General features: G+C 44.4%; 1 protein-coding gene across 3 annotated transcripts in view; it reads left to right on the top strand.

Moving 5' to 3' along the window:
- Nucleotides 1-3,033: 3,033 nt before the first annotated feature.
- itpripl2 (ITPRIP like 2) overlaps nt 3,034-24,969 on the top strand; it is a 44,879-nt gene continuing 22,943 nt past the window's right edge. For 2 of the 3 annotated variants that reach the window (XM_072560192.1, XM_072560190.1), the window contains exon 1: nt 3,034-4,580. In XM_072560192.1, the coding sequence (XP_072416293.1) occupies nt 3,077-4,510 (1,434 nt within the window). In that variant the 5' untranslated portion in view covers nt 3,034-3,076 and the 3' untranslated portion in view covers nt 4,511-4,580. Of the gene's footprint in view, nt 4,581-12,713; nt 12,729-24,969 lie in introns of those variants that run through there. The other variant, XM_072560193.1, reaches the window with a different exon arrangement.

The following is a 24,969-nucleotide window of genomic DNA, read 5'->3' as shown; positions in this document are numbered from 1 at the left end:
GGGTTCAGCGACTTCAGTAATGATCTGAGGACCCAGGATTGAATCCAGCTAGAGCTGATGGTACAACTTGGATTCAATTAAGGTGGCACGGTGGCTCAGTGGTTAGCACTACTGCCTCACAGCACCAGGGACCCAGGTTCAATTCCAGCCTCGGGCGACTGTCTGTGTGGAGTTTGAACATTCTCCCCGTGTCTGCGTGGGTTTCCTCAGGGTGCTCCGATTTCCTCCCACTGTCCAAAGATGTGCAAGTCAGGTGAATTGGCCATGTTAAACTGCCCACAGTGTTAGGTGCATTAGTCAGGGGTAAATAATATTGGGTAGGGGAATGGGTCTGGGTGGGTTACTCTTCAGAGGGTCAGTATGAACTTGTTGGGCTGAAGGGCCTGTTTCCACACTGTAGGGAATCTAATCTAATCTAAAAAACTCCCTTAGTATTAAGTGTCGATAGATTCCAAAGACTAGTGGATCAAATCAACCTACTATCCCTTTGAGTGTGTTAAGAATGATCAGCAATCCGTTTGTGATTCACAGAATCCCTAGTGTCGAAGCAGACCACTGAGTCCACACTAACACTCCTTTCATGGAGCATACCCTCTGCACACACCCACCCCCCCACCCCCCCCACCCCGGTCATCCCTGTAACCCCACATTCCCATAACTAACCCAACTACCCTGCACATTATTGGACTGTGAGAGAAAATGACAGCACCCAGAGGGAATCCATGCAGGGAGAAACATGCAAACTCCAGCCGAGGCAGCAAGACTCAGAGACTGGCTCCTCTTTAAGAAAGGTGTGTGAGAGAGAAGGGGGTGTGTGGGGGAGGAGGAGGGGGTTGGGGGGGGGGTGTGGGGGAGGAGGAGGGGGTTGGGGGGGGGTGTGGGGGAGGAGGAGGGGGTTGGGGGGGTGTGTGGGGGAGGAGGAGGGGGTTGGGGGGGGTGTGGGGGAGGAGGAGGGGGTTGGGGGGGTGTGTGGGGAGGAGGAGGGGGTTGGGGGAGGGTGTGGGGGAGGAGGAGGGGGTTGGGGTTGGGGGTGGAGGATGTGCAAGAATGTGGGAGGTGCGCTGTGTGTGGGGGGATGCTCCAGGATCCTGGAGCACTTTACCTCAACACTGAGCAGCTTGTGATAACTGTGGCCTCTCCCCATACACCCCCCACCAACACTACACACACCCAAACACACCTCGACCCCTCACACAGACACATATCCAGACTCCTCACACACACACAGACCCCTCTCTCTCTCACACACACAGACCCCCCTCTCTCTCACACACACACAGACCCCTCTCTCTCACATACACACAGACCCCTCTCACACACACACACACACCCCTCACACACACACACACAGACCCCTCTCTCACACACACAGACCCCTCTCTCTCTCTCTCACACACACAGACCCCTCTCTCTCACATACACACAGACCCCTCTCACACACACACACACACCCCTCACACACACACACACAGACCCCTCTCTCTCTCACACACACACACAGACCCCTCTCTCTCTCACACACACAGACCCCTCTCTCTCTCTCACACACACACAGACCCCTCTCTCTCACACACACACAAACCCCTCTCTCTCTCTCACACACACACAGACCCCTCTCTCTCTCTCACACACACACAGACCCCTCTCTCTCACACACACAAACCCCTCCCTCTCTCTCACACACACACAGACCCCTCTCTCTCTCTCACACACACACACAGACCCCTCTCTCTCTCACACACACAGACCCCTCTCTCTCTCACACACACACAGACCCCTCTCTCTCTCTCACACATAGACCCCTCTCTCTCTCACACACACACAGACCCCTCTCTCTCTCACACACACACAGACCCCTCTCTCTCTCTCACACACACAGACCCCTCTCTCTCTCACACACATAGACCCCTCTCTCTCTCACACACACACAGACCCCTCTCTCTCTCTCACACATAGACCCCTCTCTCTCTCACACACACACAGACCCCTCTCTCTCTCTCACACACAGACCCCTCTCTCTCACACACACAGACCCCTCTCTCTCTCTCACACACAGACCCCTCTCTCACACACACACAGACCCCTCTCTCTCTCTCACACACAGACCCCTCTCTCTCACACACACAGACCCCTCTCTCTCTCACACACAGACCTCTCTCTCTCACACACACACACAGACCCCTCTCTCTCTCACACACACACACAGACCCCTCTCTCTCTCTCACACACACAGACCCCTCTCTCTCTCACACACACACACAGACCCCTCTCTCTCTCTCACACACACAGACCCCTCTCTCTCTCTCACACACACACACAGACCCCTCTCTCTCTCACACACACACACAGACCCCTCTCTCACACACACACACACACAGACCCCTCTCTCTCACACACACACAGACCCCTCTCTCTCTCACACACACACAGACAGACAGACACCGGGCTGGGATGAGGATCGGGGTAAGGGTTGAGGGTAACAGTCTCGGGCCCCAGTTCCTGAGCAGAAACACACGCCGCTTCCTCCTCGCTCCGACACTTAGTGACGCGGATCCTCGCAACAGGAAGTTTCCAAAGTTTCAGCAACTTCAGCCCGAGAGAGGGAGGGAGGGAGAGAGAGAAGGAGGGAGAGAGAGAGAGAGAAGGGAGGGAGGAAGAGAGAGGAGGGAGGGAGAGAGAGAAGAGAGAGAGAGAGAAGGAGGGAGAGAGAGAGAGAAGGAGGCAGAGAGAGAGAGAGAGGAGGGAGAGAGAGAGAGGAGGGAGAGAGAGAAGGAGGGAGGGAGAGAGAGAAGGAGGGAGGGAGAGAGAGAAGGAGGGAGGGAGAGAGAGAAGGAGGGAGAGAGAGAGAGAAGGAGGGAGAGAGAGAAGGAGGGAGGAAGAAAGGAGGGAGGGAGAGAGAGAGAGAGAAGGAGGGAGAGGGAGAGAGAGAGGAGAGAGGGAGAGGAGGGAGGGAGAGAGGGAGAGAGGGAGGGACAGATAACGGGGAGAGGGAGGGCGGTGGGGGTCTGTTCCAATGCCGGCTCCCGGGGCTGGCTGGCGGGGGGACTCTGGGGATTGAGCTCAGAGCCGCGACGCCATGCCCGGCCATTCGGGCCGTCGCTGCCGCCTGTTCTGGCTCCTGGCGAGCTGCCTGAGTGCCGCCTTCCTGTGCCTGAGGAGCGAGCTGGCCACTCAGCCCGACGAGGAGCCTAGCCCATTGCCTGTGCTGCAGCTGTCCCTGGCATTCCTGCTCTGTTACTCTCTGATCAAATCCTGGTGTCCAGTGTGTCCTCACCCGCCTTGCCCTGTGCTGGCACCGTCCGCCTCTCTCGCCAGGAAGGCCGCCCTGGAGAGTTACTATGAGCAGCGGCTGAGGGTCTCCCCCCATGTAGTGGGTCACAGCCGGGCCCATGTCAGTCAGATTGTGGGTGAGTTGCTCAGGGTGGGCAGGACTGAGCAGGACGGGGGCACACTGGCATTCCGGGGGGATTTCCTGCAGATTGGCAGCACCTGTGAACAACATCAGACCAACAGCCCGGACTGCTTCGACCTCCTGGTGCCCATAAAAGTGCCCCAGGTCCTGCAGCTGGACCCCAGCTTCCAGACGGCCCCCCAGACCGTGCCCTTCTCCCTGGGGGGTACAGCCATCTGCAGAGTGAAGCCATGCAGTAAACCGGAGGGGGCACGCTGCAGGAGGGAGTTCATGGAGAGTTTCTGTGTCCGCTTTGAGAAGCAGCGGGCCCTGTCCTCTGCCCAGGTACTCAGGTGGTTCCATGCCAAGGTACTCCGCTGTCTGAGGGTCATCCGCTTCCAGTGGGAACAGCGCTGCTCTATCAGCCTGGTCCCTCACCGAGACCAGCTCATCCTCAAACTGCTGCCCAGAGCGGACTATCTTTGCTGCCACATCTCCCTGTCTGTCAGGCTGATCCCTGCTCTACATGTCGGGGACTCCGTCTTCCTGGTGGCTGAGAGTTACAGAGGGAAGGAGTTACTGCTACCTGCCCTCACACCGGGCACCCTCTGGGCTGTGTACCTCTCCAAACACGAGCACAAGTTTCTGAACTGGCTCAGGGCGCAAACGCCGAGTAATTCCTGCCACCTCAAGTGTCTGCAGTTGATGAAAGTTCTCCGGGATTTGGGTTGCCGAGAGTTTGACCAGCGGTTCTCGGTTCAGTGGAACACCATCCTGTGTACCTACAACATGAAGACGGCGCTTTTCCACTTGCTCCTGAAAGGTCCCCTGGATGCCTGGGATGAGAGATTCCTCATGGAAAGGTTACAAGACCTGGTCCTGTTTTGGAGGGAGCGGTTACAGAAACAGGAACTGATGCATTTTTTCCTCGGGAATAAGAACGTTCCGGATTTCCTCACGGTGCCCAGGAAGATTAAGGAAGTGTTGCCGGTGAATCTGCTGGCGGGTTTTGATGCTGCTCTCTTGGACCTGGTCTCCTTTCAGCTGCTAAAAACATGGAATTGTGCCCATCTCATTATGAAGCTACACAATCACAAACACTTACCGAGAAGTTACTAACAGACGCCGAAATCTGAAACTGCCTTCATTATAGCAAATGTCAACCCGCCCTGCTGCTTCTCTCTGCTAGGTTGGTCATTTTAATTTATTGCCTGTCATTTTAAGTGACACATCAGTATTATGTCCTGATCTGGTCAAAACATTGTGTCTCAAAACATGTCTCCCCACAGCCACTTCAGATTCCAAAAGTTATCTCTTGTTTCTCTCTCTCTCTCTCTCTGCACTGAAGCTGCCAGACCTGCTGAGATTTTTTCAGCAATTTCACTATTTGTTTCATTACTTTAACTGTTCTCTGTTCAGGAAGAAAGCCAGTCAGTATTTTATATCAAAAAAGATTTTATTTGAATGTGTACATTTTTAACACATAATTTATTATTTTGTTAATAAATAATTTGAAGGATTTCCTTGCTTTCTGCTGTTTTCTATCAGTGCTTAGGGTCAGCAGTGGGGCATTATTCAAATGTGGCTTGAACTAACAACGCAAGCTTTTGTATGTGATGTGGTGATACTGAGGACAAAATATCGGTGAGAAAAACAACTCAAAAGGCACAGGTTGGTGGTGACGCATTCCAGGATTTTCTCTCACCATCTCTCACATCTTTGTGCTGCTGTGTAAGATTTGTTTTATTATAATGTTTCATCTCACTCTCATTCAGGGCACTACCCACAAGAAATTCTCAAGGTCAAAAAATGTATCAGAGGAGAGTGCTGATTGGTTGGCAAGTGGATTCTGATTGGTAGAGAGTTTATTGTACAGAATACACTAGTTAGACGATGACTGACAGTTAACTGTCAAGCTTTGTTTAAACGTAATCCTGGAAGGTTGACTGTACGCAAAGTCAGAAATCGCATGACCCCGGGTTATAGTCCAAAGGTTTATTTGAAATCACAAGCTTACGGAGCGCTGCTCCTTTGTCAGGTGGGGTAATGGCAGTCCATCACTGACACCTCCACATAATGACTCGAGTCAAGGCATCATTCTGAGGAATTAGCTTTCACCTTTTCAATTCAGTTTAAACAAGCATAGAGTGTATATGTTTTGTTATCATCTTCAAAGATCAGGGAGCTCTGGATTAATATTGGTAGTTTGCAGTGAACACAGGAATCCGAGAAAGCTTGGCTGTCAGCTTTCAGTCATCATCGAACTGGTATCTTCTCCATGGAAATGTTTCTACCAATCAGAGTCTGCTTGCCAACCAGTGAGTGTGTTTCTCCCATGCAGTGTCAACCTGCTCTTTCCCCTTTAGTTTGATATTTCTTGTGACTTGTTCTGACCAGTGCAAGATGGAAAGCTCAATTAAAATATCTTTTAGCAGCCCTCCAATTCTGTACTACCAAAACAATAATTGTGCAAATTGTTAAAACATGTCAGTGTCGTAACCTTCTGCTGCCCACGCAGGGTCCCCCATAAACAGAAAACCTGCAACCGAGAATTGCCTTCAGCCTGGAATTGTGTGACACCATTGTGCCTTTTCTATCTCTTTGCCACATAACCCATTGTGCTGGTTTTGCATTTACAGATCCTGCTCTGGCTTATTTATCTAATAATGACTTTCTCGGGATGGGTCGATGCAGTGAGCAGTAATTCTGAGGCTCTGCTGAGATGCTTGGTAGAGATGAATGGGGCTGAACCTCCAGCCACTAAAACAGGCGAGGACAACTTCCAGTAATCCAAGGCCCATTCCATGATCGTATCTAGTATCTGCCCATTATTCACAACGATTTGGCAGTTTGATCAATTTAAATATATGATTTTCATCCCTTAATGCTTAAATGGATTAACAACATGTGGACAACTGGTACATTTTTAAATAATTTATATTTGATTCCAGCATGCTGGTATTTGAATTATTTTTCATTTTCTGCAATTAATTTATAAATCCAAAGGTTTGTTTGGTCTCACCCGTAGTCATACCTTAAAGGTCACGGTGTTTAACAAAGTGAATACCTGTGAGTGTGTGTGTGTGTGTGTGTGGAGGGGATGCAAAGAAGTTCATAAGCCACTGTCAGTGGCAAAATATGATCCATGGAAGCATCAATGTGTTACAAATCGCTCTCTAATGTGATTGCAAGTAATGTATTGAAAAATGATTGTGAAATGCTGAATGCATGGAATGTCAGTAGTTTAAGCATCACATTTTGATAAGTTGTCTGATTTGTACAGAATATCCGCTACAGTGCAATGCAGACTGTGTTACAATCAGTTTGGCCTGTCTCAGTGTTCTAGGTTAAACTGCTCATAACCAGTTTCATGTTCTTATCACTTCCATTTTATTTACTCTGTGCTTTTTAGTCTTTCATTTCCCATTCATACTTTCAAACTTATTGATGACATGACCTTCTCAATATATTCGAGGAAGTGGTAGATGCACAGGTACAGGTACAACATTTAAAAGACATCTGGACAGGTATGTGAATAGGAAAGGTTTGGAGGGATATGGGCCAAACACAGGCAAATGGGAAACAAAAACAGAAGTTGCTGGAAAAGCCCAGCAGATCTGGCAGCATTTGTGAAGAGAAATCAAAGTTAATATTTTGGATCCGGTGACCCTTCCTCTGAACGTTTCTGAGGAAGAGTCACTTAACACAAAATGTTAATACTATTTCTCTCCACAGATACTGCCAGACCTGCTGAGCTTTTCCTGCAATTTCTGTTTTTGTTTCTGATTTACAGCATCCGCAGTCAGTTTGGGAAACCTGGTCAGCAGTGACAAGGTGGACCGAACATCATAGAACAATGCAGTGTAGAACAATGCAGCATAGAACAATGCAGTGTAGAACAATGCAGCGTAGAACAGGCCCTTCGGCCCTCGATGTTGCGCCGAGCTGTGAACTATTCTCAGCTCGTCCCCCTACACTATCCCAAAATCATCCATGTGCTTATCCAAGGATTGTTTAAATCTCTCTAATGTGGCTGAGTTAACTACATTCCACGCTCTGACCACTCTCTGAGTAAAGAACCTGCCTCTGACATCTGTCTTAAATCTATCACCCCTCAATTTGCAGCTATGCCCCCTCGTACAAGCTGATGTCATCATCCTAGGAAAAAGACTTTCACTGTCTACCCTGTCTAATCCTCTGATCATCTTGTATGTCTCTATCAAATCCCCTCTTAGCCCCCCCCCTCCCCCCCAACCCCCCAACCAGGCAACATCCTGGTAAATCTCCTCTGCACTTTTTCCAATGCTTTCACATCCTTCCTGTAATGGGGCGACCAGAACTGTACACAATATTCCAAGTGCGGCTTCACTAGCGTTTTGTATAGTTGCAGCATGACATCATGGCTCCGGAACGCAATCCCTCTACCAACAAAGCCTAACACACCGTATGCCTTCTTAACAGCACTAACAATCTGGGTGGCAACTTTCAGGAATCTATGTACGTGGACTCCAAGATCCCTCTGCACATCCACACTACCAAGAATCTTTCCATTGACCCAGTAGTCTGCCTTCCTGTTATTCTTACCAAAGTGAATCCCTTCACATTTAGCTGCATTTAACTCCATTTGCCCCCTCTCAGCCCAATTCTGCAGTTTATCCAAGTCCCCCTGCAACCTGTAACATTCTTCCACACTGTCCACTACTCCACCGACTTTAGTGTCGTCTGCAAATTTACTAATCCATCCACCTATGTCTAAGTCATTTATAAAAATGACGAACAGCAGTGGTCACAAAACAGATCCTTGTGGCACACCACTAATAACTGGACTCAGGCTGAATATTTTCCATCAGTCACCACTCACTGCCTTCTTTCAGAAAGCCAGTTTCTAATCCAAACTGCTAAATCACCCTCCATTCCATGCCTCTGCATTTTCTCCAACAGCCTACCATGTGGAGCCTTATCAAAGGCTTTACTGAAGTCCATGTACACCATGTCAACTGCCCTACCCTCATCTACATGCTTGGTCACCTTCTCAAAAAACTCAGTGAGGTGTGTGAGACACAACCTGCTCTTGACGAAATCATGTTGACTATCTCCAATCAAATTGTTGCTTGCGAAATGATTATAAATCCTATCTCTTATAATCTTTTCCAAAACGTTTCCTACAACAGAAGTAAAGCTCACTGGTCTGTTTGTTTCTGTGCTGTGTGACTCTATGACAACCATGATAATGGATATTGGGCCATATTAACAGGAGCATGGTTCATTCCGTTATTTCTCTCTTGCTGTATATATCTTCCAGGTAGTCAAATAACACAAGAGTCATACTTAATGCAGACACTCTGAGATTAGGAGTTTGTTCAGATTTTCTTGAGATGCTGTTAGAATTTGGTGGTTTGTGATCACAGGTGACACTACTTGCAGGAAATTTTCAGAGATTTTATTCAGCTATTAACCAGCAGATTAGCTAGTTCTGAAGAAAGGTCATTGGACTCGAAGGTCACTTGACTCCATCTCTCTCTCTACAGATGCTGCCAGACCTGTTGAGTTTCTCCAGTAATTTCTGTTTTGGTTTCAGATCTTCAGTTCTCTGTTTTATTGTAACTCAGATACATTGGTTAATTAAACAGCGATGTGTACGACCTGTGATAATAGAGGATGGTTGGGATAGCAGAGGACAAACAAGCAGTTCATGAGCAGTGTGTCACTCTCATTAAAGTTGTGAAGACAGCAACTTGCTCTCGAACCAAAGTGGGAAAGTCTTTCCTCAACCGTTTCTGGTCCATCTTCCACTGAAAGAAGACAGCTCCCTGATAATGACTTCTCTCCTGCCTCCGAGCAGATGTGGATAAGCTCTATTTTTTGACAATTGACACTCTCTCAATCACCTGTCTTAATCCTTGAGCCAATGAGCATAGGATAGCTACTCTCAATGTCTGAATAACTGATGTCCCTCTGCCCATCTTCACCCAAAGGTTAGGTTTCATTGCTCTCGGGAGAAATATTTTTCTAAACATCAGATTGCTTATAAGGTACTGGTGCCAGATAATTATTTGATGACAACTGCTGGAGTACAGTGGCCTGGTGGTTTTATTGGCACCTTGTTTTGTTGTTGTTTATTAGAAATTGTTTCTGTTTGCAGAAAGGAAGGAAGTGCTGAGGCAGCCGTTATATGAAGTCTCCTGCTACACAGGAAATACTAAAAAGGTTCAGTTTTAAAGTGATTCCAATTTCTGATAATAGGCAATTTTCTTCAGCAAGGGAAACATTTTGACTTAATTTGTACAGAAAACAAATCCCCAGGCTCTTGGAATATCCTGTTCAACCGATAAAGGTCCTTTTAATTTCTGTTACGTTTTTCAGTAAAATATACAAACAATCAGGTGCTAAACATAGACTTTGTGTGGCTATGACGATTGGCATATTCCTTGCTAAACATAGATGGATAACTCCATGCTCTAAGGCAGTCAGAAGAGTAAAGGTCGTGTCCTGAGAGGTAGTGCTGATGGAGGTTTCTATCAGGAGGTAAGACTGTGGAACGATTTGTAAAACACGACAGTGACTCATAGAGCTGTACAGCACGGAGACAGACCCTTCAGTCCAACTCATCCATGCTGACCAGATATCCTAAATTAATCTAGTCCCATTTGCCAGCACTTGACCCATATCCCTCTAAACCCTTCCTATTCTTATACCCATTCAGATACCTTTTAAATGTTGCAATTGTACCAGCCTCCACCACTTCCTCTGGCAGCTCATTCCATCCACGTACCACCCTCTGTGTGAAAACGTTGCCCCTTAGGTCTATTTTATATCTTTCCCCTCTCACTGTAAACCCATGCCCTCTAGTTCTGGACTCCCCCACCCCAGGGAAAAGACCTTGTCTGTTTACCCTATCCATGCCCCTCATGATTTTATAAACCTCTAATAAGGTCACCCTTCAGCCTCTGACACTCCAGGGAAAACAGCTCCAACCTATTCAACTTCTCCCTATAGCTCAAACCCTCCAACTCTGGCAACATCCTTGTAAATCTTTATTGAACCCTTTCAAGTTTCACGACATCCTTCCGATAGAAAGGAGACCAGAAATGCACACAATATTCCAACAGTGTCCTATACACCTGCAACATAACCTCCCAACTCCTGTACTCAATACTCTGACCAATAAAGGAAAGCATACCAAACGCCTTCTTCACTATCCTATCTACCTGTGACTCCACTTTCAAGGAGCTATGAACCTGATATGGGAGCTATGAACAAGGTCTCTTTGTTCAGCTCTCCTTTGAATTCAGTGAACCAGTTTAAGTTGGGGAAGTCTGCAAGACTTTCTTCAGGATAGAATGAAGCTAGTGGAGTTTTGGGAGAGTTTAAATTTATTGAGGCCAGAACTGAAGCCTCAAAGTGTGAAAGAAGTTGAGTGGATAGAAGGAGGAAGTTCTTGGTTCAACTTGCCTGCTCCCTTGCTGCTGCTGCCATGTTGCTGAGGTATAAATGGGCATTTTTAATCATGGGTAGATTGTGAACAATCCAGTTTGGCCTGATTAACATCGGAGCTGCAATTTGGAATCAGGAGTCGAGTGTAACGATGATAGTGTAAAGTTAGAAATCCTCTATGTTTAAAATTTTAAATCTATGTTGGAAAATATTTGTGGCGTATCTATCACTTGAATAAACACCCGTCGAGTAGATTGGTGGGAAGATAGAGTGAACATCATTGGTATTAATTTGGAAACTTGTTATGTGTCTGTGGAAGTTGCTACTGAATAGTTGCGAGTAACAGACCAAAAGGATTGGGCTAAGGCTGGAGTCAGATTTATCTTAACCTATCACACCCTCCCAAGAGCATCCGGGCAATTTAAAGGAACTTTGGAAACCCAATATCTATTAAGGAGAGAATCTGCTTAAGTATACTGCTCAGTTACAGAATTGAGAAAACTGGCTCTCACCATATATACTCTCTGAATCGGGGATGCTCTAATATTCAAGACAGAATTATTGAAAGTTTTTCAACTGCACTCACTGTGTGCAGTGTACAATTCCTGCTCAGGAACATGCATCCACCCTCCTGAGTTAATGAGTATTTACTTTGTAAGTAGATGATGGGTAATATTACTTAGAAGCTGCAATATGGTCTCTCTGTATGTGTTCGGTTTTATAAAACAGGATTGTACAGGAGGAACTGAGAGCAATGACGCATCAGCTGAGGCATTTTGACTTGAAGAAAGCCAAATGTGCTCCCAGTACAGACAACCCAATTTCCTTAAATAAAAAAAAACTTCTTTTAATATTTCTACACTTCCAAATTTAATGAAAGATTGAACAATGGGAAGAATCCTATGGAGGTACAGGAAAAGGTTAAACTTTGCTGCTATCTAAAATAAAGAGCTATTTTTAAAAGTTAGCTGTTGCTTTATCGAACTGAAAACTACAAAGTTGTGACGTGGTCTGACAAAAATATTCAGGGTAGATTGTATGTTGGACATGATCAGAGCAGCTTTTCTTAGCTGAGCCAGAAGTTTTGATCTTTCAAGGTGTTTATGGTTTTTGCTCAGAGTTCCCGGCTAACAGATTTTTGGGTTTGCAGTGTTTATTTTTGCAGATTTTGATTTGCATCAAATGTAATTGCTTTCCCTGAGACTGGGACTGGGACACATCAATGCTTTCAATGAGACTGTTTATGTTCACGCAACCTCCCAGATGTCGCCCACTTGTCGAGACTACTGCTTTCCTGTCGGTTGGCAGGCGATAGTGTCTCTCTTTGGACATTGCCATGCTCACAAACTATTTCCTTCACAGCCTGAACAGCTATCGGTTGCTGGCCTGAGGATTCACTTTCTGTCCCTGTTTTTTCTGCTAAGAGGTTGCAAGAAAGTTTGGATTCAGCCAAGGAAAAGATTCCAGTGGAAAAAAAGTTTTTGTACCACTAAAAAGTTTATTTTAATTTCAATGCCTTTACAATCTCTCATAGTAACACGGAGATATATTCAGGCTATATACAGGATTTCAAATATTCGGTTTTCTGGGGATTTTTTCAATGCTTCTGAAATGCACTTACTCTCTCTTCCAGGAGAGCTCTTAGTGGGTCAACAGAAAACTACACAACTTTCTCTATTTGATGCTATTTTATGACTGTGTACAGTTCATTGACTGTAACATTCAATTTAGTTGTCTGGTTACTAATATTTTGCATAGTACAGCACCACTACATGATAGATCTGAGTCACCCAGTACAGCCTTGGACGTGTCTAGCTTCTGAAATATTACTGCTCAACTCTTCTGCGGTCGAGATATTTTGAAAACAGTATAAACCTTTTTTTTATAGAATCGTTGAATCGTGTGGAAACAGGCCATTTGGCCCAACAAGTCTATACCGATCCTCAGAAGAATATCCTACCCTGACCCATTCCCCTACCCTATTACTCTGCATTTATCCCTGATGAATGCACCTAACCAACTCATCCCTGAACATTACAGGCAATTGAGCATGGCCAATTCACCTCACCTGCACATCTTTGGACTGTGGGAGGAAACCCACGCAGACACGGGGAGAATGTGCAAACTCCACACAGACAGTTGCCTGAGGGTGGAATCGAACATGAATCCCTGCCACTTTGAGGTAGCAAGTAAGTTATTCTTTCAGGATGTCTGGAAAAATATGAACATATTAGTGATAGGCAACATGGGAAGATCGTGTCTCACAAATTTGACTGAGTTTTTTGAGAAAGTGACAAAGCTGATTGATGAAGGCAGGGCTGTAGTTGGTGTCACCATGAACTTTGGCGAGGCCTTTAATAAGATCCCTCATGGCGGGCTGATACAAAAGGTGAAATCATGTGTCATCTTCGGTGAGCTGGTAAAATGGATAGAGGACTGGCTTTGTCATGGAAGACAGAGAGTAGCAATGGAAAGGTGTTTTTCTGAGTGAAGATCTGTGCCCATTGGTGTTATTGAATCCTCCACCCTGGGAAAAAGCTTGTCTCTGTCCACTATCAGGTCCCCCCTTAATCTCCTTTTTTCTAATGAAAACAAACCTAACCTACTCAACCTCTCTTCATAATTCGCACCTTCCATACCAGGCAACATCCTCGTAAACCTTCTGTGCACCTTCTCCAAAGCATCCACATCCTTTTGGTAATGTGGTGACCAGAACTGTACACAGTATTCTAAATGCAGCCGAACCAACATCTTGTACAATTTTAACATGACTTGCCAGCTCTTATACTCAATACCCCGTCCGATGAAGGCAAGCATACCGTATGCCTTCTAGACCACTCTATCCACCTGTGCAGCAACCGTCAGGGTACGTGGATCTGCACTCCCAGATCTCTCTGCTCATCAACTTTTCCCAAGGCTCTTCTGTTTTTGGTATAGTTTGCTCTAGAATTTGACTTCCCAAAATACATCATCTCACATTTGCCTGGATTGAACTCCATCTGCCATTTCTCCACCCAACTCTCCAGTCTATCTATATTCTCTTGTATTCTCTGACAGTCCCCTATGCTTTCTGCTACTCCACCAATCTTTGTGTCACCTGCAAACTTACTGATCAGACTAACAGTGCCCTCTTCCGATCATTTACTTCTATCACTATGCATTTTGCTATCACAATGCGAATTCACAAACATGATTGACAATTTGGTGGCAGTAAAGGGCAAACTTTTAAAATGTGTGTTGTCTTAAACGTGTTTACATTGCCAACACTTTACGTGCTGTTTCTAAAGCCCAATTTTTCTATAATGTGGGGTTGTACAAGAACACATCATGTTGTAGAAGAACTACATGTACATTTAGTGGGCAGCACGGTGGCACAGTGGTTAGCACTGCTGCCTCACAGCGCCAGAGACCCGGGTTCAATTCCCGCCTCAGGCGACTGACTATGTGGAGTTTGCACATTCTCCCCGTGTCTGCGTGGATTTCCTCCGGGTGCTCCGGTTTCCTCCCACAGACCAAAGATGTGCAGGTCAGGTGAATTGGCCATGCTAAATTGCCCGTAGTGTTAGGTAAGGGGTAAATGTAGGGGTACAGTGTGAGTTGTGCTTCGGCGGGTCGGTGTGCACTTGTTGGGCTGAAGGGCCTGTTTCCACACTGTAAGTAATCTAATTTCCAATAATGTGGTGTGTGAGGATTGCAGACAGCAGATGAGATGCAATATAACTGAACTTGTGAGATGGTTAAACTAATAATTTATAAAAGATAAGTTAGTTCCACCAGCAGAAATAATTATAGTATATCACCCATATAATAATCAGTTTATTGCGCAATGATAATTTGTATTTACATAGAACTTTAACATAATGAAACATTCCAATGCACTTCACAGACGTATTATAAAACAAAGTATGATCCCAGGCCACAGGAGGAGATTTCAGCTTCAAGGACCAAAAGCTTGATGAAAGAAGTAAGTTTTAGCAATTGTCTTAAGGGAGAAAGGTGAGATGCAGAGGATCAGGAGGGGCTTCCCGGGTTTGGTGACCAGGTCACTAACAATGCGGCAATTCTCAGACCCAAGTGGCCAGAATGTGAGGAGTCTAAATATTTCAGAGGGTTGTGGGATTGGAGGAGATCTCACAGACAGGGAGGGACGAGGTGGAGAAGGAGAGATTTGGAAACAATGATGAGAACTTTAAAATTGAGGTGTTGCTTGACTCGCAGCCAATGTAGGTCAGAAAGCACGATGGTAATAGGGGAGCAAGCTCATTCAGAGTTAAAAGGCAGTGTCCTGGGTGACCTCAAGTTTGGGGACTCCACAGGAAACAAAGCAATGGATGAAGGTTTCAGCAGTAGATGAGCTGAGTCTGTTGAAATTGATCGATATTATGAAGATAGACATAAGTGGCTTTGGACAGGCTCAATTCAGTGCCTGGGAAAGTAAACAGGTTAACTCCTTCCCAGCTAGTTGGCAGGGAGATGAATCAGTGTCTCGGGAACTAGAATGAAATAATTATTTTTAAGTTTTATTCCCTTATTTTTTCATGAACATTGAACTAGAGCTTTGCAATTAACGACACTTTTAAGAAGCTTTCTGTTTTATTGGGAAAAAAATCTATGAGATGCACATAGGGTGGCAAGTAACCAGAGAGATCATTAGAAACTAGAAGTGGAAGAAAAAAATGTGGAGATGAAGGGGTTACTAAACAGAGACAGTGAGCAGAATAAATGCTTGTGAAATAATAACAAAAAAAACAGACATGCGGAAAAAGGGAAATAGATGCACTAATGAACATGATTTTCACCACAGGGGAAGTTAAAAGAAAGACTCAGTTTCCATTTGTGCATCGTTTGAATTAAATTCAGCACTTGGATATACAGAAATGTAATACTAAGTATTTAATGTGGTTACTTTGTCTTTTCAGTTGTGTTAAACAGTTTTTAGTATTGCTGAGAAAATACATTTTTGTGAAGCTTTACACTCATCAGGACACTTTGCAAGAATACCAATTCAAGGGGAAAATCAATATTGATGCTGCATGAGAGAAGAGTGATGATTGGTTAGCATGTGAACTGCAATTGGAAGGGGCATTACAGTGGAGAATAAACTCATTAATACAGATTGGCATTTAATGTCCAGGCTTTATTTAGTTCTAAACATGCTGGTTGATTGATTAGGCAGGGCACTGCACTGAGAAGTGAACGAGGAAATGGTTGTCACTTATTTTGTTGAGTTGAACCAGGCTGTGGGTCTGCAAACAGCAGGGCCTTGTGTATTAGTACATGTAGATTCCAGTCCATGCAGGCACACCACAGTGCAAACCCCACGGACAGTCCTGAACTGGTGACAGTGCATTTCCTCACACACTCGGGATCATTGAGCAAATGCTGTCTGGTTTCAGAATCCTACTTAATGTTGCACGCTATGTTACAAGTTTTCCTATTGAGGGCTGGTTGAGTACAGACAATGCCATCCTTGTTGTGAACAGCCAAAATGATGTGCTGTTTGGTCTGATCTGCTTATGTTTAGGATATCGAGAGTGTGGTGCTGGAAAAGCTCTTCATCAGGAAGGGCTTTTGCCCGAAATATTGATTCTCCTGCTCCTCGGATGCTGCCTGACCTGCTGTGCTTTTCCAACAACACACTCTCGACTCTGATCTCCAGCATCTGCAGTCCTCACTTTCACCCTGTGTTTAGAATCACACTGGCACTGCAATTCATATCCCACATTATTCTTTAGGGTGACAGGCAGAAAGCATTGTTGATTAATGGCAGCATCTGGAAGTGGTGAACACCACTCATGGTGCTACTGCCCAGTAGAAAGTAGCAGCTACTTGGAACTGGCATCTTAACTGAAGCAGCCAGGGCATTTCTCAGGACCAAGACTCAAATGGAGCTTTTATGAGTTTGTGTGATGTACAATGAGAAATGATCTGATCAGGGTAATCCATTATCCAACAGAATGGCTTTGATGTGCCCTATTTCAGCATCAAGATTAATAAGTGTATGGACCGTTTGGGCTATTTTTAATGAGATTATCAATAAGACCAAGGTCTCAGGATGTGACACCATGGAAACTGACCAGTGTAAAGTGACCAGCGAAGGAGGGTTTTCAGTCGACTGTAGTAAAGAAACCCCTGCTGGATTTCTGAGCTAACACATCATGGAGAAGAAGCTGATTTGACTGATCCATTTCCAATCTGAATGTGAATGTGGGATGGAGCTCATTAAAGACACAGCAGGAAATTCTTTCATGACGAGCACAGACCAAAACCTCAACAACATTCGCTTTTTTCAGCAATCCCACATTCCACATTACCAAACAATCCCGCTTTTAGTCAACATTTCATTGCTTTTTAAAGAGTTATGGGTACCCAGGAGAGAGTTAATGTCATCATGTACTGCAGTTTAACTGCTTCTGTACTTACCAGTGTTACAACCAGACCTGGTGTTTCTACAAGGGACCCATTAACTGCGAGGTTGTATTGCTCAGTTAGCCTATGTTTAGATTTTTTGAGGGTTCCAATTTAAAAATAGTCAGCAGCAAAGCTTTCGACTGGAACATGATAAAGGTTAAGTTGTTGAACAACTATTATTTCAAAGTTACTCAGTACAAAGAGGGATAGTAACTGAAATATGGATATGAAGATTAAAAGAGGGTATATGTGAAATAACACTGATAAAGATGGCAATAAACCTGTGATTGCAGACCAGGACTGGTTATCTGAATTGAAAACTTGAAGTTACAGTTCAGCAGCAAAGTTGACTTCTGCAGTTGAATAGATGAAGAACAAGGAGGGGGTGGCAGATTCTTTATTTCATTTGGATGACATTGCAGGCTGTGGCCATTCACCTGCTTCATTCCTTTAGCTACCTCTTTCCATCTGTCTATAGACAGCCTCCAACAGAACCCCCACCCCCAGCCCCGCCTTTTTGCTGTCTAAGATAGTTTTACTTCTTACTCTGTCTGATACAGGAGATGGCTGCTACACCAAGTTGTGATGAGTCATTGTTTCACAAAGCAAAGCCAGTTGTGCTGTCCATCCCCAAAAGGGGTCCTTCTACACTCTTTTTTTCCTCAGAAGCTTAGAATTCTCACACCTTGAGAAAGGCCGATTGTGTTGCCCAAGAGTTAATCACATTCTAAAAGTCTCTCTTTGTGGTTGATACTGAGGAAACACATTCTTTCTGCTTTTTCCGGATGTACTGACTCAAGAAGCTGACCATGTGACTTCTAGCAACTGTATTTTTAGGCACCTTGTGTGCACTTAAAGAGAGATTTACCTTTTTACAACATCTAGAATATATTTACATTGTTGCAATACTGGTCACTTGGAAGTGAATCTTACAAGCTCAGTGATCTGGGTTGTGATTTTCTGGTCATTTCGATATGACCTCAGTATCACTGGGCTGTGAGTAGGAAAGGCAGCCTCATTGTTTTTCACGCCTCTATATAAACCTGTATAGTGGACAATGTGAAACGTGACAGTAACTGTTCAGCACTCAGTTTGTCAGTTGATGCTCACTGTTTTGGGCTCAGACACAAGAATTAACTGTGTTGACAGCTTCAGACAGATTTCTTACGAGAAAGAAGATGGTAGAAGGGAAAATGGATCTGATTTCCTTTATTTGCAGGGTTACCCGGTTTTATAACCATATCACATCCATTCTGTGTGATGACAGATGCTTAACTCCTTCAACTAATCACATTCTAACAGTCTGTTTGAGGTTGATACTGAGAAAACTGCTTTTTCCCAGATGTACTGACTCAGGAAGGCATGGTCACATGGTTGAGAGACCAGGGCAGCCATTTTTTCGGCACTTTGTGTACATTTAAAGAGAGATTGCCTTTTTACAAAATCTAGAATATATTTACATTGTTGTAATACTGGTCACTTGGAAGTGAATCTTACTGTTGCTGTGATCTGGGTTGTGTTTTTCCTATATAATTTCTAAGTAAACAATACATGAGTCTGAATTTGTAACCAAATATTATAAACATACAAATCAGCAACAGAAATGTATAATTTACCATGATGTGAACTTTCCTTCAGGAAACAAGTCATGCGATTTGAGTCAACAAATTGGTTAATCCCATAAAATGTGAAAATGAATTTCTTTTATAGAGTGAACAATTATTTTCTGGAACTCTTCAGTTAACGAATAGCAGCCAGCCTTAGCAACTCTCTAAAGAAAGACGCAATGACAGAAGATTGCCTTTTTTAGAGAAATCTTTCAAGGCTAAACTGATTCAATTTTTAAAATATAGGCAGCTGTTTCCTGTTGGCTGCAAAACCACAAAGTGTGACAGAGAAAGAGAGAAACTCTGACAGAACTTTGCCTTCCTTCAGACAGATAGCAAGGGGTCCTTGGGCACTGAGCTGGCAATGACTAAACGGCTTCAGACTGAAGCCAGTGACGATTCTTTCAAATTGTGGGTTGCTGACATCATTCCCATGATTCAATGAATTCAGAATGAGTATTCAACAGTATTAAACAAAGCTAATCCTTCTACATAGCCCAGGATACTTGACAGGAAATGTAATCTTATCAATTAACCCATAGGGATAACTAGTCACATCTTCAGAATGAGTAAGCAGTTACAGAACAGAAACTGTCTTGGATGGACCCTTGGAGAAATCGTGTCAGAGATTGAAGATCATAATAGCATAGAAAGATCCAAGATTTAAAAGGAATGCGAGCTATGAAAAGGGAAAACCCATTTTTCAACATTTTTGCCATAGCATGAAGTTTATTCTCCATGAGTATTTTGAGGTGTTAACATAATGGAGCTATTGGTATGTTCTGCTAGACAACTATGCAGGCCTACTCACTCAGATGACCAGATGCCAAGTATGTGTCCAGATCAATGCCAGTAGTGCAGGTTCAATTCCTGTTTCGGATGAGGGACACTTTGGACCTGCCTCCAAGACTGGAAAGCAATGATAAATGACCACAGACAAAAACCGCCAAGATAACAGCTAAGGATGAAACATCAGCTGATAAGGAGCCAAGCATCTGTCATCAGGCAGAGTGGATGCGACATGGCTATAAAACTGGGTAATACATTAAAATTAGTAAACCACAAATAAAGGAAATCAGATCCATTTTCCTTGCTACCATCTACTCCTCTTTCTGTAGGATAGTTAATTGGATGGTAAGAATCTGTCTGAAGCTATCAACACAATTAATTCTTGTGTCTGAGCCAAAACAGCAAGTATCAACTGACAAATTAACCGCTGAACAGTCACTGTCACATTTCACATTGTCCACTATACAGGTTTACACAGAGGCACGAGAAACAATGAGGCTGCCTTTCCTACTCACAACCCAGTGATACTGAGGTCAACTGGAGCCCATTCAAGAGCAGATGGGGAAATTGAAACTTGGAACAGCAGGTCAATCGAGAAACCCACAGACCTAATACAGCTTTGTAAATATAGGCCAAAAGATTCATTCACATTCTGAAACCAATGAAACCATTCAGCTTCAGAGATGTGGTTCTAATGCGAAACTACATCATAAAAGATATCAAGTTAAAAAATAGTGAAACTTGGAGCTGACTGATGTTGGTGAAATTGTACTGCAAACATCCTCAGAAGCAGAATATACAAATTGGCACTGAAATAAAGCAAAAATATATTCTTGGCCAAGATGACAAGGAAATCAAATTTACACCTCTTGGTGAAAATGTATATTTCTTGATTTAGTCATAACTTCCTATTAGAGAATACATTACCATCTTACTACCATTTCAGAAAAAACAAATTCAAACTCAAAAAACTAAAGATTGAACAATTCATTGAAGTCAATTTACATTTTGTATGCCTTTTCTCAATTGTTCATTAAATATACAAATGCAAATACGTCTCGTCTTCAATTGTCATTCAGTCATAGAGATGTACAGCATGAAAACAGACCCTTCGGTCCAACCTGTCCGTGCTGACCAGATATCCCAACCCAATCTAGTCCCACCTGCCAACACCCGGCCCATATCCCTCCAAACCCTTCCTATTCATATACCCATCCTGATGCCTTTTAAATGCTGTAATCGTACCAGCCTCCACCACTTCCTCTGGCAGCTCATTCCATTCACGTACCACCCTCTGCATGAAAACGTTGCCCCTTAGGTCTCTTTTATATCTTTCCCCTCTCACCCTAAACCTATGCCCTCTAGTTCTGGACTCCCCAACCCCAGGGAAAAGACTTTGTCTATTTATCCTATCCATGCCCCTCATAATTTTGTAAACCTCTATAAGGTCACCCCTCAGCCTCCAACGCTCCAGGGAAAACAGCCTCAGCCTGTTCAGCCTCTCCGTGTAGCTCAAATCCTCCAACCCTGGCAACATCCTTGTAAATCTTTTCTGAACCCTTTCAAGTTTCATAACATCTTTCCGATAGGAAGGAGACCAGAACTACATACAATATTCCAACAGTGGCCTAACCAATGTCCTGTACAGCCGCAACATGACCTCCCAACTCCTGTACTCAATTCTCTGACCAATAAAGGAAAGCATACCAAATGCCTTCTTCACTATCCTATCTACCTTCGATTCCACTTTCAAGGAGCTATGAACCTGTACTCCAAGGTCTCTTTGTTCAGCAACACTCCCTCGGACCTTACCATTAAGTGTATAAGTCCTGCTAAGATTTGCTTTCTCAAAATGCAGCACCTCGCATTTATCTGAATTAAACTCCATCTGCCACTTCTCAGCCCATTGGCCTATCTGGTCCAGATCCTCAAAGTTTGTGAGATGATTTGTAGCTCAGGTACTCGTTATTGTGGTTCTGTTCGTCGAGCTGGGAATTTGTGTTGCAGATGTTTCGTCCCCTGTCTAGGTGACATCCTCAGTGCTTGGGAGCCTCCTGGGAAGCGCTTCTGTGATCTTTCCTCTGGCATTTATAGTGGTTTGAATCTGCCGCTTCCGGTTGTCAGTTCCAGCTGTCCGCTGCAGTGGCCGGTATATTGGGTCCAGGTCGATGTACTTATTGATTGAATCTGTGGATGAGTGCCATGCCTCTAGGAATTCCCTGGCTGTTCTCTGTTTGGCTTGTCCTATACTAGTAGTGTTGTCCCAGTCGAACTCATGTTGCTTGTCGTCTGTGTGTGTGGCTACTAGGGATAGCTGGTCGTGTCGTTTCATGGCTAGTTGGTGTTCATGGATACGGATCGTTAGCTGTCTTCCTGTTTGTCCTATGTAGTGTTTTGTGCAGTCCTTGCATGGGATTGTGTACACTACGTTGGTTTTGCTCATGCTGGGTATTGGGTCCTTTGTCCTGGTGAGTTGTTGTCTGAGAGTGGCTGTTGGTTTGTGTGCTGTTATGAGTCCTAGTGATCGCAGTAGTCTGGCTGTCAGTTCGGAAATGCTCTTGATGTATGGTAGTGGGGCTAGTCCTTTGGGTTGTGGCATGTCCTCGTTCCATTGTCTTTCCCTTAGGCATCTGTTGATGAAATTGCGGGGGTATCCGTTTTTGGCGAATACATTGTATAGATGTTCTTCTTCCTCTTTTTGCAGTTCTGGTGTACTGCAGTGTGTTGTGGCCCTTTTGAACAGTGTCTTGATGTAACTGCTTTTGTGTGTATTGGGGTGGTTGCTTTCATAGTTTAGGACTTGGTCTGTGTGTGGCTTTTCTGTGTACCTTTGTCAAGATCCTGTTGTAATCTGAGGTAACCCTCTTCACTGTCCACTACACCTCCAATTTTGGTGTCATCTGTAAACTTACTAACTGTACCTCTTATGCTCGCATCCAAATCATTTATGTAAATGACAAAAAGTAGAGGACCCAGCACCAATCCTTGTGGCACTCCACTGGTCACAGGCCTCCAGTCTGAAAAACAACCCTCAACCACCACCCTCTGTCTTCTTCCTTTGAACCAGTTCTGTATCCAAATGGTTAGTTCTCCCTGTATTCCATGAGATCTAACCTTGCTAATCAGTCTCCCATGGGGAACCTTGTCGAACGCCTTACTGAAGTCCATATCGATCACATCTACTGCTCTGTCCTCATCAATCTTCTTTGTTACTTCTTCAAAAAACTCAATCAAGTTTGTGAAACATGATTTCCCATGTGCAAAGCCATGTTGACTATCCCTAATCAGTGGGTGAGTGGGGGAGGGGATGAAGGTGATAGGTCAAGGAGGAGAGGGTGGAGTGGATAGATGGAAAAGAAGATAGGCAGGTAAGACAAGTCCGGACAAGTCATGGAGACAGTTACTGAGCTGGAAGTTTAGATGTGGAAGGCTCCTTTCCATCAAAGTTTTACCAGCACATCCACTAATATAATTTATTGTATCCGTTGCTCCCGATGTGGTCTCCTCTACATTGGGGAGACTGGGCACCTCCTAGCAGAGCGCTTTAGGGAACATCTCCGAGACACCCGCACCAATCAACCACACTGTCCCGTGGCCCAACATTTCAACTCCCCCTCCCACTCTGCCGAGGACATGGAGGTCCTGGGCCTCCTTCACCGCCGCTCCCTCACCACCAGACGCCTGGAGGAAGAACGCCTCATCTTCCGCCTCGGAACACTTCAACCCCAGGGCATCAATGTGGACTTCAACAGCTTCCTCATTTCCCCTTCCCCCACCTCACCCTAGTTCTAAACTTCCAGCTCAGTAACTGTCCCCATGACTTGTCCGGACTTGTCCTACCTGCCTATCTCCTTTTCCACCTATCCACTCCACCCTCTCCTCCTTGACCTATCACCTTTATCCCCTCCCCCACTCACCCATTGTACTCTATGCTACTTTCTCCCCACCCCCACCCTCCTCTAGCTTATCTCTCCACGCTTCAGGCTCACTGCCTTTATTCCTGATGAAGGGCTTTTGCCCGAAACGTCGGTTTTGAAGCTACTTGGATGCTGCCTGAACTGCTAGCACCACTAATCCAGAATCTGGTTTCCAGCATCTGCAGTCATTGTTTTTATCCCTAATCAGTCCTTGCCTTTCCAAATACATGTACATCCTGTCCCTCAGGGTTCCCTCCAACAACTTGCCCACCACCGAGGTCAGGCTCACTGGTCTATAGTTTCTGCGGCTGATTTAACAAGAATAAGAAGGGCTGCACTATATTGTATAGAAATATATATTATATATATATATATAAAATGAATGACATCTTTCAGCTTTTGATTTTCCATCCTCATGAGTTTACTCACACCGCCAGCAAAAATATGAGAGCAGGAGTCGGATTTTCTGTCATGAAGCCCATCCTGTCATTCAATAGCATCACCAACTCCAAATCAATGGTCTGTACCATGAACAGCTGGGGTCCAAGTACTGATCCTTGTGGTTCCCCCCCACTAGTCACAGCCTGCCAATGTGAATAAGACCCATTAATTCCCAATCTCTTTTTCTGTTAGGTGATTATTACTCTGAGCCAGTATACTCCTATTTAAAGTTTTTTAAATTTTTCTAACCAGCCTCCCATGAAGAACTTTATCAAAGACCCATCTGAAAACTCTAAGTGAACTCCATCTATCAGCTCTCCTTCATCAATTTTGTTAGTAACATCTTTTAAAAAGAGTTCAACAATGTCAACAAAAATGATTTTCCATTCACAAATCCATGCCAATCAGATCAGAAAATCCTGACTCTCATCCAAGAATAATGTAAAATAATTTTCTGAGAGTTCTGTTACAAACAACATATAAAACAGTTATTCTCATCAATGAAACTTAATGTTATCTTGAAGGAAATTGAAAACACTCGTATTTATAATATCTCCCACATTTAACTTCAATATTTAAACCTGTGACTTAAAGCTTTCAAAGTGTCAGAGATATTTACACTGTATTTGCCGTGGAGACTGTGTGAAGAAATGTAATTCATAGTCTGTGATTGAAGACAAACATCAGATTGACTTCATTACCTCTATTTCCTTCTCTAGTGATCTGGGCATTGCTGGCTGTGCCAATATTAATTGCCTGCCCTTAATTGCCCTTGAAAAGTGGTGGCAAGCTATCGTACTGACTTGCTGCAGTCCACGTTGTACTGGGGGTCTATCTACACATCAGAAAGGGATGATCCAGGACTTTGACCCAACAGCCCTAAAGGAATGGTGATATAATTCCATTGGAATAGTTCCCTTAACTTGGAAACTTGCAGGGGATGCTGTTCCCATGTATCTGCTGCTCTTGTCTTTCTAGA

Source organism: Chiloscyllium punctatum, chromosome 40, assembly GCF_047496795.1.
Source record: "Chiloscyllium punctatum isolate Juve2018m chromosome 40, sChiPun1.3, whole genome shotgun sequence".
NCBI classification, from domain to species: Eukaryota; Metazoa; Chordata; class Chondrichthyes; order Orectolobiformes; family Hemiscylliidae; genus Chiloscyllium; species Chiloscyllium punctatum.
Note: the sequence above shows the minus strand (reverse complement) of the source record. Positions and strands in the feature narration are given on the sequence as shown.